The sequence below is a fragment of the Austrofundulus limnaeus genome, unplaced genomic scaffold (assembly GCF_001266775.1).
Source record: "Austrofundulus limnaeus strain Quisiro unplaced genomic scaffold, Austrofundulus_limnaeus-1.0 Scaffold3, whole genome shotgun sequence".
NCBI lineage: Eukaryota > Metazoa > Chordata > Actinopteri > Cyprinodontiformes > Rivulidae > Austrofundulus > Austrofundulus limnaeus.
Genome location: NW_013952405.1, coordinates 3584887 through 3595516, shown reverse-complemented (window position 1 = coordinate 3595516; position 10630 = coordinate 3584887). Strand labels below are relative to the sequence as shown.

The following is a 10630-nucleotide window of genomic DNA, read 5'->3' as shown; positions in this document are numbered from 1 at the left end:
ATATAAATCTTGACTGTGTAGGTACATAAAAGTTGTATTTAATCTCCAGGAATCACAAGACATCAAGCTTGTTTATTATTGCTCACTTACAAACTTCTAGCACCATTTTCTTTTTTATTTTTAATAAAGATAGGGGACAGTTGTTCTTCTAATCCATGATGAAATAACATTAGTAAAGATGTGGCTCTACAGCAGAACTGTACATCAATAATTTAGAGTTTGAATATTTTTTCTGGTGGTTTTCTGAATTTGAACACATAATGTTGTCTCTTAGCAGGGAAATTCACATAATTTCAAACAGGAGTTTAAATGTCCTTTTTCTGCCAATTTGCTGCGGCAGAATAAAGTTATTGTTACACGTAACTTTTGTCATTTTTGAACAATTCACCACAACGTGAGAAAGAAACAATAATCTAGAAGTTTGTAAAAACATAAAATTGTTCAACCCTGTCCTCATGGCCTCCTCTTGTGGTTGTCAGGTAATTTACCAGGCAAATGCTTCAGGAAGCTAATTCTCAGGACAAGATTTAATGAGTAAAAGTTTTTATAAAACCGTGTGTTTGAGTTTGACTGGCTTTTTCTTGTTCTTATCATTTCCTTTATTGTTCTTGTTGAGCAACAGATAAAGACTCATTCTATCATGTTCTTTTTGTTCTTGTTGAGAGAAAGAAAACTGTAAACATCAAACTTTCCAGTCTATAATTGGGCTTCTTATGAACACTAATCAGACTTTTATAGGAAAAAAAAGTGTTCAACGTTTACTTACATCTTAAGATGGTAATACCTTTTTCTGTTTTCTGTTTTTCTCCACAGCAAAGAGAACCCCCATCAAGCCACAAGAGTCTCATCAAGTAAGTAACAAATCTATTGTGACACAAGGGCCGATTCCAGTAATTTTGAAACTGATGTATTAGATCTGACAAAGGCTTTTTCTTCTTAAACCTGAAGACATCTTTGCCAAATAGTAATTTAATCAATTTTTTTCTTTTTAACTGGCTCAATTGCAACCCGAACACCTCATTGGCATGCTGCCTGCCTATATATTGTGCGCTATGTTAGAAAAAAGGAAAAATAAGAGTATGTGATAGGAAAAAATGTTTCTGAAACAAGATAAGTTGTAATTGTAAACACTGAAACTGTTATTATGAAGTAAAAAAAGGAAAAAAAAACTGCTGATGAGTCAGTGTGATGACGCAAACCCCTGGAAATAGATATGAGCCTGAGTAGTAAGGTGCACGCAAGTTCTCTTTGTTCTGTGAAGTCGTCTGAACTTGGCTGACATCTTATTGCGATCTGCAACACACTAATGCAGTCTGCTTCCCATGCATCTGTGCTGATGAGGTGGTGTGTTTGCATTTTCAGGTCAAGATGGCGAGTACGGCTTGGAAAGCGAAGAGGTCTTTTTGACGCCTGAAGATGAAAACCCACTCAGGAGAATACTGCAGGTACACAGCCTCGACGTTCCTTCCCTCCCTGTCTTCAGCACATACAAATGCACAGGCTCGGAAACACACAAGCAAAAAAAAAAAAAAAAAAAAAAACTGAGCATGCTCACTCAGCCACACTGCATGACCTTGGATGAAGGAATAATGTTGGTCTCATATTCACCAGAGATAAAAGCATCAGTACCACCCACACACAGGAAAATGGAGACTGGAAATTGAATAAAATCCAGCAGAATGGTTTATCACCTGGTGCTTACAGGTTTTTCCACTTTTGGTTTGAATATTTTTAACTACTGTATTGTGTATCTATAATGTTACCATAAAATCTAAGTKTTTTTCAAATATTTTCTGCTGAAAAACAAATAAACTAAATTAAAAACACACACATTGAAACAGCAATTCAGAATACTCCTTGACATGTAATATAACTTAAAGCCCTTCAGTGAATGCAAACTTTGAGTAAATGAATTGGAAAACTACTGCTCTTTCCTCATTTGAGATTCAAGGGGTAGCTGGAACACTGAACTTTACACACTGACTGCTGACATTTTATGACCACACAAGCTGGGGAGCTGAAAAGACTGCTCAAGTTGTTTTTTAAAACGGTTTCTGAAATTAAACATCACAACATGAAGATAATTGAGGCACTCTGGGATGTGCAACTAAGCAAGATTGCTGGGTACACAAGTAGAATAAAACAAGGGGAATGTATTTATATCCATATGTCAATGAATGCTTTAGTTYAGAATATTAACATTTATCACCATACTGTGAACTCATTCTCCTTGGAAAACACAACAGTATTTTGGGATAACTTTTATTTCAACACAACAAACACAAAACTGTTGTACTATTGCAACTTCTTCCCTCTTTCTAACCAAATACCATTTTGTTATATATTTGCAGCCTTTTAAATGGCATCAGACCGGGATGGCTCTCAGTAAAAGGAAACTTCTCCAGTCTCTGATGGGGCCCTATGGCCCACTCAGTGTGTCTTACAATGGGAAGCCTTGCATTCTGTTTAAGGCGAAGCGCCTTGCAATCCGCTACAGGAACCACACGTTCATAGATCTGACTGAGAAGGTCTTCAGTCCCAATTCACCTGTGGACACCAAGGGCTCCATCTGCACCAAGGATAAAGCTACGTAAGTCCCAACAAAGTTATGATGAAGGAATTTCTTAAAGGGGATATATCATGTAATAGCCACCATTATAATTATTAAATGCATTTTGTTGTGTACTTGGAGTCTCTAGGAGTGCAGCAAATTAGAATTTAGTCTGTCCTGGTGCTGCAGTCTGTTCAATTTTCTCTATTTTCTGAACTATTATGTCGCAGTATTTGTAATGGAACGTCTAAACAGGGTCTGGACCGAATAAATACAATTTACTGGTAGAGGTCTTCATTATCCTCTCACTCCTCATCCTCTCTGTGCCAGACTCTGGCTATATGTAAGGCCAGATGGACAGGTCTTCCTTTGTTGACATCTTATAATTTGTATATAAATAAAAGGTTTCTGTGCTGCTTTATAGTCATAAACCCCTCTATCAAGCTACAATGAACTGGTCTGGAAGCAGGAAGGGGGCTGGATGTGCTCAAGCCCACGGTTTGCATTTAAAGTAACAAGTCTTGTGGATTTACAATGAGGAATTCAGACCAAAACATTGCATTACCACTTTATATAGACCCCAGTGGAATGGTTTAAATGGGTAAAAGAAGGATAAAGCATGATATGTGTCCTTTAATCCTTATAAACCATATGATTAAATGGATGAATTTGGTGTGCAAAACAGTTCAAGCAATTTACAGTTCAATAAACTGACAATTCAGTCATTTCTTGCCAGAAAAAAAACAAAAATTATATTAGAAATGCTTATTTCGATGCACAGAAGACACTATGTGTACACTGTAAAAAATAACATAAGATTTACTTAATCCTGTAAACGATTTGCACTAACATTTGTTAAGTAAATTTAAATGNTGGTAATGTCTGACTGGGCCTCGTGTCACTTTATGTTCAACAAATTGGGCCCCGAGGTCAAAAAGGCTAAGAACCCCTGATTTACAGTAACTAGTGTTTCAGAAGGTGTGTAGATGATGGATTTTCTTTCACTGATGTGTTATTTTTGGAGTTACAAAAAATAAAAAAGGGTATTCTACCTGTACTGAAAATTCAAAACTATAATACAAACCAAATCCTGGACTTTCTCCACCATTCCACCCATTTACGACCATGGGTAAAATAATTTAAGGAGAGCTGTGGCTTTCTATTGTTTGTACTAGGGAGTGAGAGTACAGGTTTTCATAAAAAAATACATWGTGCTTRAACAGRTTTTAAAACTCACTGTTCTTTTCCTACAGCGTACGAGTACAAATTTGGAGAAGATGAACCTTTTGACGCTGGTGGTGGGTGCTTTTGTCAGTTTGCTTTAAATGCATACTTTGTTCCAAGAAACACAACAAATACACTGATTTCACAGAGACAGACAGAATTTTTTTAACACTCCAGTTTGTGCAATGTGACATTTTTTTCTCTCTTAACAGCTGTTCGAGAAATTAAAGCAGATGTCCCTTACACCTTCAATGCTCTGAGCCGGTCCTGTGTGGTGATCCCCTGCAGTTTTCAGAGCAATGAGCATGAACACATGTCCCGTGGGATCTGGTACAAAAAATCTGGGCATGATGTTATCTACCACAATGGGCGCAGTTATGTAACAGACCATTTCAWGGATCGAACCAAATTAATAGGGGATATACACGAAGGAGAATGCTCACTGGAGATTGATAAAATCAAGTCTTTTGACAATGGCCCTTTCTGTTTCCATGCTCAGAAAGGAGATGCAAAGTACAAATTCACCAACAACTGCGTTTTTCTTAAAATGAAAGGTCTAAAGKCAATACTTATATGAGATGATTCAAATGTTTGTCTTTAACACTCCACACTAACACTACTTTGTGTTTTCCATCTTCAGCTTCTCCAGACAAACCGGTGATGAGCACAGTTCCTGCTGAAGTAAATGCTGGTTCGACCGTTTCTGTCTCTTGTTCTGTCAGYCACACGTGTCCGTCACATCCTCCAGAGTTTTCATGGAGTGTTCCCAATATCACCAACGACGTGTCGGACGCTCTGATATCACGAGGTGTCTGGCAGAGGACGTCCCTAATCACATTCATGGTTCCTGAAGGAGACGGAGTCAAAAGCCTGACCTGTAAAGCCATCTTCTGGCGTGAAATTCAACAAAACAATACCAGCACTCTACTGGTCAAAGGTTAGAGCACATCATTCATTTGATCTCTGTGTACTTTGGAAGTGTTTTAAAAGCACACAACTGAATGTTTCTCCTAATGAAAAATTTTTTTTTCACTAGGAACGTCAATGTACCATTTTCTGAAAGTTGCTCCAGTGGCTTTTCCAGTCGCAATTCTACTGTTGATCGCAGCCGCAGTTTTTCTCAATTGGAAAAGGTTGAGTAAACATTTTTAAATTTAAAGTGTCAATAGATTTCTAATATGAGTTCAGCTGATGTTAGTTGTCTTTCTACAATGAAAAGCAGTTGGTGTAAAGGGCTCAGCATTCTCCATTCGAAGACAAGACAGCCTAAGTGTGGCCGCAGCACTAATCTAAAAACTAGTTCCACTAGCCCTAAAATACTAACTCAGATATTTAGGTCCCCTAAATTCTAAAGCACTAACGCACTAAWAATTTTKGCAAAAGCTAATTCTAAGGCACTAAAATAACCCAGTCAACCCAATGAACATTCTCCAACAGATAGGATAAGTCACATCCTATCTGTTGCTCTCTTAAGACTTATCACTGACATTTCACAGCCTTATTTCAGTTCACATATTGTCAATATACAGTATTGTCACCTCTAGTGGATAAGTGACACAAAGAAAATGTGTGACAGCTTTCATCATCAGTTGTTAACATAAACGTTGATCAATAACATTTACAGACCTCAGGTAGTGCTTCTAAATTTAGCCTATAAATTTAGCAAATGCTAAWCCACTAATAAATTTTAAAATTAGCCCTAAAGCACTAATCAGGAAATTAGTTCCCTTATTAGTGCTTCAGTGCTTTAGGGGAACTGTGCCCACCACTGGTTTTCACACACACCTTTCAATGTCCAGGAAACACATGGCGCTGAGCTCCAGCAGGAAACCCCTCCCTCTGCTGTACATGTCACAGCATGGGTTTCTTCCTGCTGGAGACAATACTCTGATACCTGCCGTTTGGCCACATATCTGTCACGGTTAAAGCCCCACACTTTGACAGACTTGTCCAAACACAATATCTGCTCTCACCATGAGGTTTTAGCCATTTGTCTACCTTTATAAGTGTCTGGAAGAGTCAGATACTTTCATAACTGCTCCTCAAATTWATCCATGTTGAACGCACAACAGTCAGCATTTAGAAGGTAAATAGTTGAAGCAAMATGTCACCATTATCTAAGCATTTTCCCCTCAAGAACAAACACGCCACAAAATTCTGAATGAATTGATTTCATATAGTGGAGGGGTGTAACRTTTGTCTGGGGGATTGTGCACTGTAAAAAAATAACTTGTAAGATTTACTTGAGAAAATCCTGTAAACAATTTGCGCTAATGTTTGTTAAGTAAATTTAAATGCTACAATTTCAAGTAATGTTTACTCATCATTATCTAGTAAAAGTTATTAAGAATATAGTTAAAGATTTGTGATTAAATCAGGTAAATTTAACTTAATTTGCTCAGTTAAATCTTGTAACATATATTTGATCAAATTAAGTAAAATTTACCTGATTTTTTCACAAATCTTTAACTATATTCTTAAAAACTTTTACTAGATAATGATGAGCAAATATTACATGAATATAGTTTAAGATGTGTGAATAAATCAGGTAAATTTAACTTAATTTGCTCAGTTAAATCTTGTAACATACAGTATACTTGATCAAATTAAGTAAAATTTACCTGATTTGTTCACAAATCTTAAACTATATTCTTAATAACTTTTACTAGATAATGATGAGTTAATATTACATGAATTTGTAGCATTTAAATTTACTTCACAAACGTTAGTGCAAATTGTTAAGAGGATTTTTTTCAAGTAATTCTTACAAGTTCTTTATAACATTGCACATACGTCAAGCACAATATTGTAGCATGACACCTCACAGCTACAGAGAGAGGTGTAGCTCATGTTGTAGTTCAAGACTTCACTACAGGTGGCGGTTTTGAAGAATCTTTATTGGATTCTTCTTCATGAACAACACAGACAATGTGAAACTCACAGGTCTTATTAATGACTAGACCTACCACTCTCACTTATTGTTACTTCTGCTGAACATTTTAACACAAGTTAACAAATAATGAACACAAAAATTAGAGTAACACAACAGACTAATTGCTGAAAGAACAATGTTAACCAATTCCCTAAAATGATTTAACAACAACAAACATGAATCCTACCCACAATCCTCCACTGCAGTCATGACAAACAGCCAAACACAGCAGAATGCTACAATATGCATTCCCTGTTCCCTGAMAACTAAATATCACCTACATTATGCCATCAAACTATTGCACACCAACAAATTTATTCAAGCAAAAGAAACCAGACAACTTATGTTTTATTTCGACCATGTCTTGTCCTCTCCTTGAAAAGTGAAGCAAGGGAATGAGGAGCAGCAGCCTTTGTGTGCGCATGCGCCCTCAGTTTTAGCCCAGAAGAGAAGAAGTTACTTAATAAATTCATGTTTATGTGCTGTCCAGAAAAAAAACACTTAAATATTACTGGTAAAATAATATTAGCCTTTACTTTTTTGTACAGTAATATTGATATATAATATAATATGTGTTGTTTATTTAGTAAATTCTAGTAGTTTAGAGAGTTTGATATTTTTTTTGTAAAATTTAAAAAATAATTAAATAAATGTTACTACACCCAAAAATAATTTTTTTCAGTGTAGAGTCTTTATTAAATTTATTATGTTGGTTTTCTTTTGTCAAAGGCTTTCCTTAAGGTTTGGTGATGTGGAGGACTTGCGAAGTCTTGTAATCAGGTAAATTAAATCAAATACTTTTGCTGACAAACATCTTCAAAAAATGGAAATCTACTCACAAATTCACGCTCTACCAAGCCACAACACATGGCTTGAAAGTGCACCTATACAGGCTAACTAACGGCACTGTCTCCTCCACCAGGCTTCAGATGTCCAATACTTTTTATGAAGCAGCAGGCCAAAACTGGTTCACGTTGGACAGCGTTCACATCCAGTACAACTGGACCCAGGAGGCTACGTTCAACGCCAGTGAGGTCTACGCTCCTGCCACCTCATCCTACCATTGCCAGCACGTCAGCAGTCTGCACAAATATGACACCCTGCTAGTGCCCAGCTCCCACACTGACACATCCGCTAACTGGCACATAACTTTCACAGATTTCCAGGTACACTGCCACACAAGGGGCACAGCTTTTATTGTACGACTCCCGTTACAATGTCTGCATGCTCACTGTTGCCGTGTCGTTACCCTCGTTTTCCTAAATGTGTGCATGCACTTGTTTATCTGCCAGTTATTTCCTTTTGTGCTTCATGTGTTTGGCTGACGGTCAGTCAGTCAGTTTGCCGTCTGTTTGGCAGTCTGCCGATTTGTTTTTATGCTGTCTATTTAGCCATCTGCTAGGATGTCTCAACCTGTCCATCTGTCCAGTGTCTCTGTGCTTGGTAAGCCAAGTAAGAGCCAGTTGTCCTATTTACCTCATCCTAATCTCATCTTTCCGCCCGCCTTTTGCTCTTCCAGATCCAGGCCTTCAATGTGCAGTCAGAGAAGTTTGCGTCGGCCAGTGACTGTGCTACTTTCTTGACGCCAGCTATCCTGATGGGCCTGGTGACATCTTTAATCCTGCTCCTCGTCTTAGCCTACGCTCTGCACATGGTGGTACATCTCAAGCACATTGATCGCTACGAGGAGCACAAAGCCACCGTCTACTTTCCCCGTAGTCCAGAGGCAGAGTTACCAGACAAAAACAGCCTGTGAAGGAGAACTTGAAGCCTGAGGATGACTGAGGAAAGATGCGAAAAGAGAAAGAATCAAGGCTCCACGGAGGGCAAATGACTACAAGATTGAAAAAAGTATCCTCCACCTAATTTGTTCAACAAAATGACACATTTGCCTGTTCATGTGACATTTCATGATAAGTCTTACCTACTTCAAGAAAAAAAAGCAAAGTGTGGCTGGATACTTTTTCTTCTTTCCTCATTGACCTGCATCTCCTTTGGATGTCCAAATTTCTCCCAGAATCAGCTCATTGCCTGATGTCCAAGATCAGCGGCTGTCCCGGGGTCCTGAAGGGAAAACAACATCTACAGGTTTTTGTCCAATCCAGCCCTTAAAAACCAAGAGGCTTACAAGTGTAGCTAATACAGCTAACTCAGATGCTCCAGCTTAAATGTATGTATCACATGGCTGACAAGTGTCATATTACAAGCATCAATCATGGACATTGTCTTTCTAGCTTTCATTAAAGTATACTTTGTCAAACAACGCTGCAAGAATTTTAAACTTCAAATAGTCAATTTTATAGCTGAGATAGCCTTATTAGCTGCATGTCCTAAAATTAGTCAGGTCTAGTAAGAGATTCCTATAATTAGGGATACAGAAAGTTACTTGCTTGAGTTTCCGCTTAAATAATCAAATATGGCACAAAGTAAAAGGAGATGGAAAAGCCTGTGTGAGTGTTTAAGCAGTGGGGAGTATTGGGAACTACTGGTCCAACATCTGTCTGGAGTGATCGGACCTTCAGAGCCACTGGCTTTTCTCACCCCACCCTTGAACAGGACTGCTGCTTGGAACTTTACTGTGAAATGGCCTTCAACAGACCAAACAGACAAAAGGGATTCTACAAACTAGCACAACATTTGTTAGTAGCAAAAGCACTAACAACAGACTGTAAAAGACTATTTACAAGGAACTATGCTGCATACGACGGCCCGTCTAAGGGCAGGGCAGTGAATGCGAGTTTCGGGATGCCCCATCTTGTTCGGGTCAATTGTTCGAACATAGTAGGAAGACGGTCTTCAATTTAGACCACTGGAACTGACTGCCAAAGCAAAGCTACAATTGAGTTGCCATAACATATGGTGAGAGACAGAGTGAGACAATGTGAAAATGAAGCTAACCATTACAGCTATGTACAAAATAAAACAAACAAAGAAAATACCATACATTCATGTACAGATGTTTCACTCTGCGGAGGTCTTTTTTTATATTCAGTGTTATCATGAAAAACTGTTAGGTGCAGGTTGAAAATGCTAAACCTCATAAACAAAAGGATATAACACCACTGTAAATATCTAAAGATCTATTTGATGATAGCTGTTAACTCTCTTCAATAACTGCACAACTAATAAGTATAGGTACAATTGTGCTATGGAAATTGGTTAACGTATCAATGCTATAATTGTTTTCTACAAGGATTGCCATGTTACACCTTATTTCTATTTAAGCTGGGCCCGACAATATAAGGTTCAGTTTCATTTAACTGCAAATTACAGTGCAAATTTTTACCATAGGCAAAAGATACTATGGAATGCCGTTTACTCACCGGGACCTATAAACTCCATTATTATGCCAGAAGCCACACTAGCAGCAGTAACAGCATCAGTAAGTCATTACTACTGATTTAAAAAAAAAGAAACACTCAGCATGACAGTTAATAGATATCTTAACATTCGATATGGCAGTTCTGTCAGTCTGTAGCAGTGTGAAATGTGTTCTTTGGTCATAAATGTATCCAAAAACTTTGAATTGATTGGAGGCAGTTTGTCCAAGGACTAACTGATGTAAAAGGAACAATAAACAATATTCTGAGGGAAAGGTTTGTTGTGCTTTTATGTTAAACACTTACAGTAGTTTGCATATTGGCAATTTATTTATTATTATAATTTTATATTTTCTGTTTCAAAGTTTTTTTCTCTAAGTCCAAATACATCTTCAGGTTCAGGTTCAGGTGCAGATTTGTTCGGGTCCCAAAAGGGCTATTAGTGTTACAGCAAGTGCATGGTACTTATACATACAAAGACATAATAAAAAAAGTTCAAAAGTTAAAAAACATGTATACAAAAATTTAAAAGTTTATAACAAATAAGATACAATACAGTGCGCCAAAAACACAACAAATAAAAATCAGTGAACAGTTAACATT

The 10630-nt window shown here is 37.5% G+C and overlaps 1 protein-coding gene across 1 annotated transcript in view; it reads left to right on the top strand.

The window, feature by feature from the left end:
* atp6ap1lb (ATPase H+ transporting accessory protein 1 like b) overlaps positions 1-10302 on the top strand; it is a 17666-nt gene extending 7364 nt beyond the window's left edge. The window contains exons 2-7 of the mRNA XM_014017635.1: positions 814-851; positions 1363-1445; positions 2352-2590; positions 7437-7487; positions 7630-7873; positions 8227-10302. Of these exons, the coding sequence (XP_013873089.1) occupies positions 814-851; positions 1363-1445; positions 2352-2590; positions 7437-7487; positions 7630-7873; positions 8227-8463 (892 nt within the window). The 3' untranslated portion in view covers positions 8464-10302. The remainder of the gene's footprint in view (positions 1-813; positions 852-1362; positions 1446-2351; positions 2591-7436; positions 7488-7629; positions 7874-8226) is intronic.
* Positions 10303-10630: the final 328 nt, after the last annotated feature.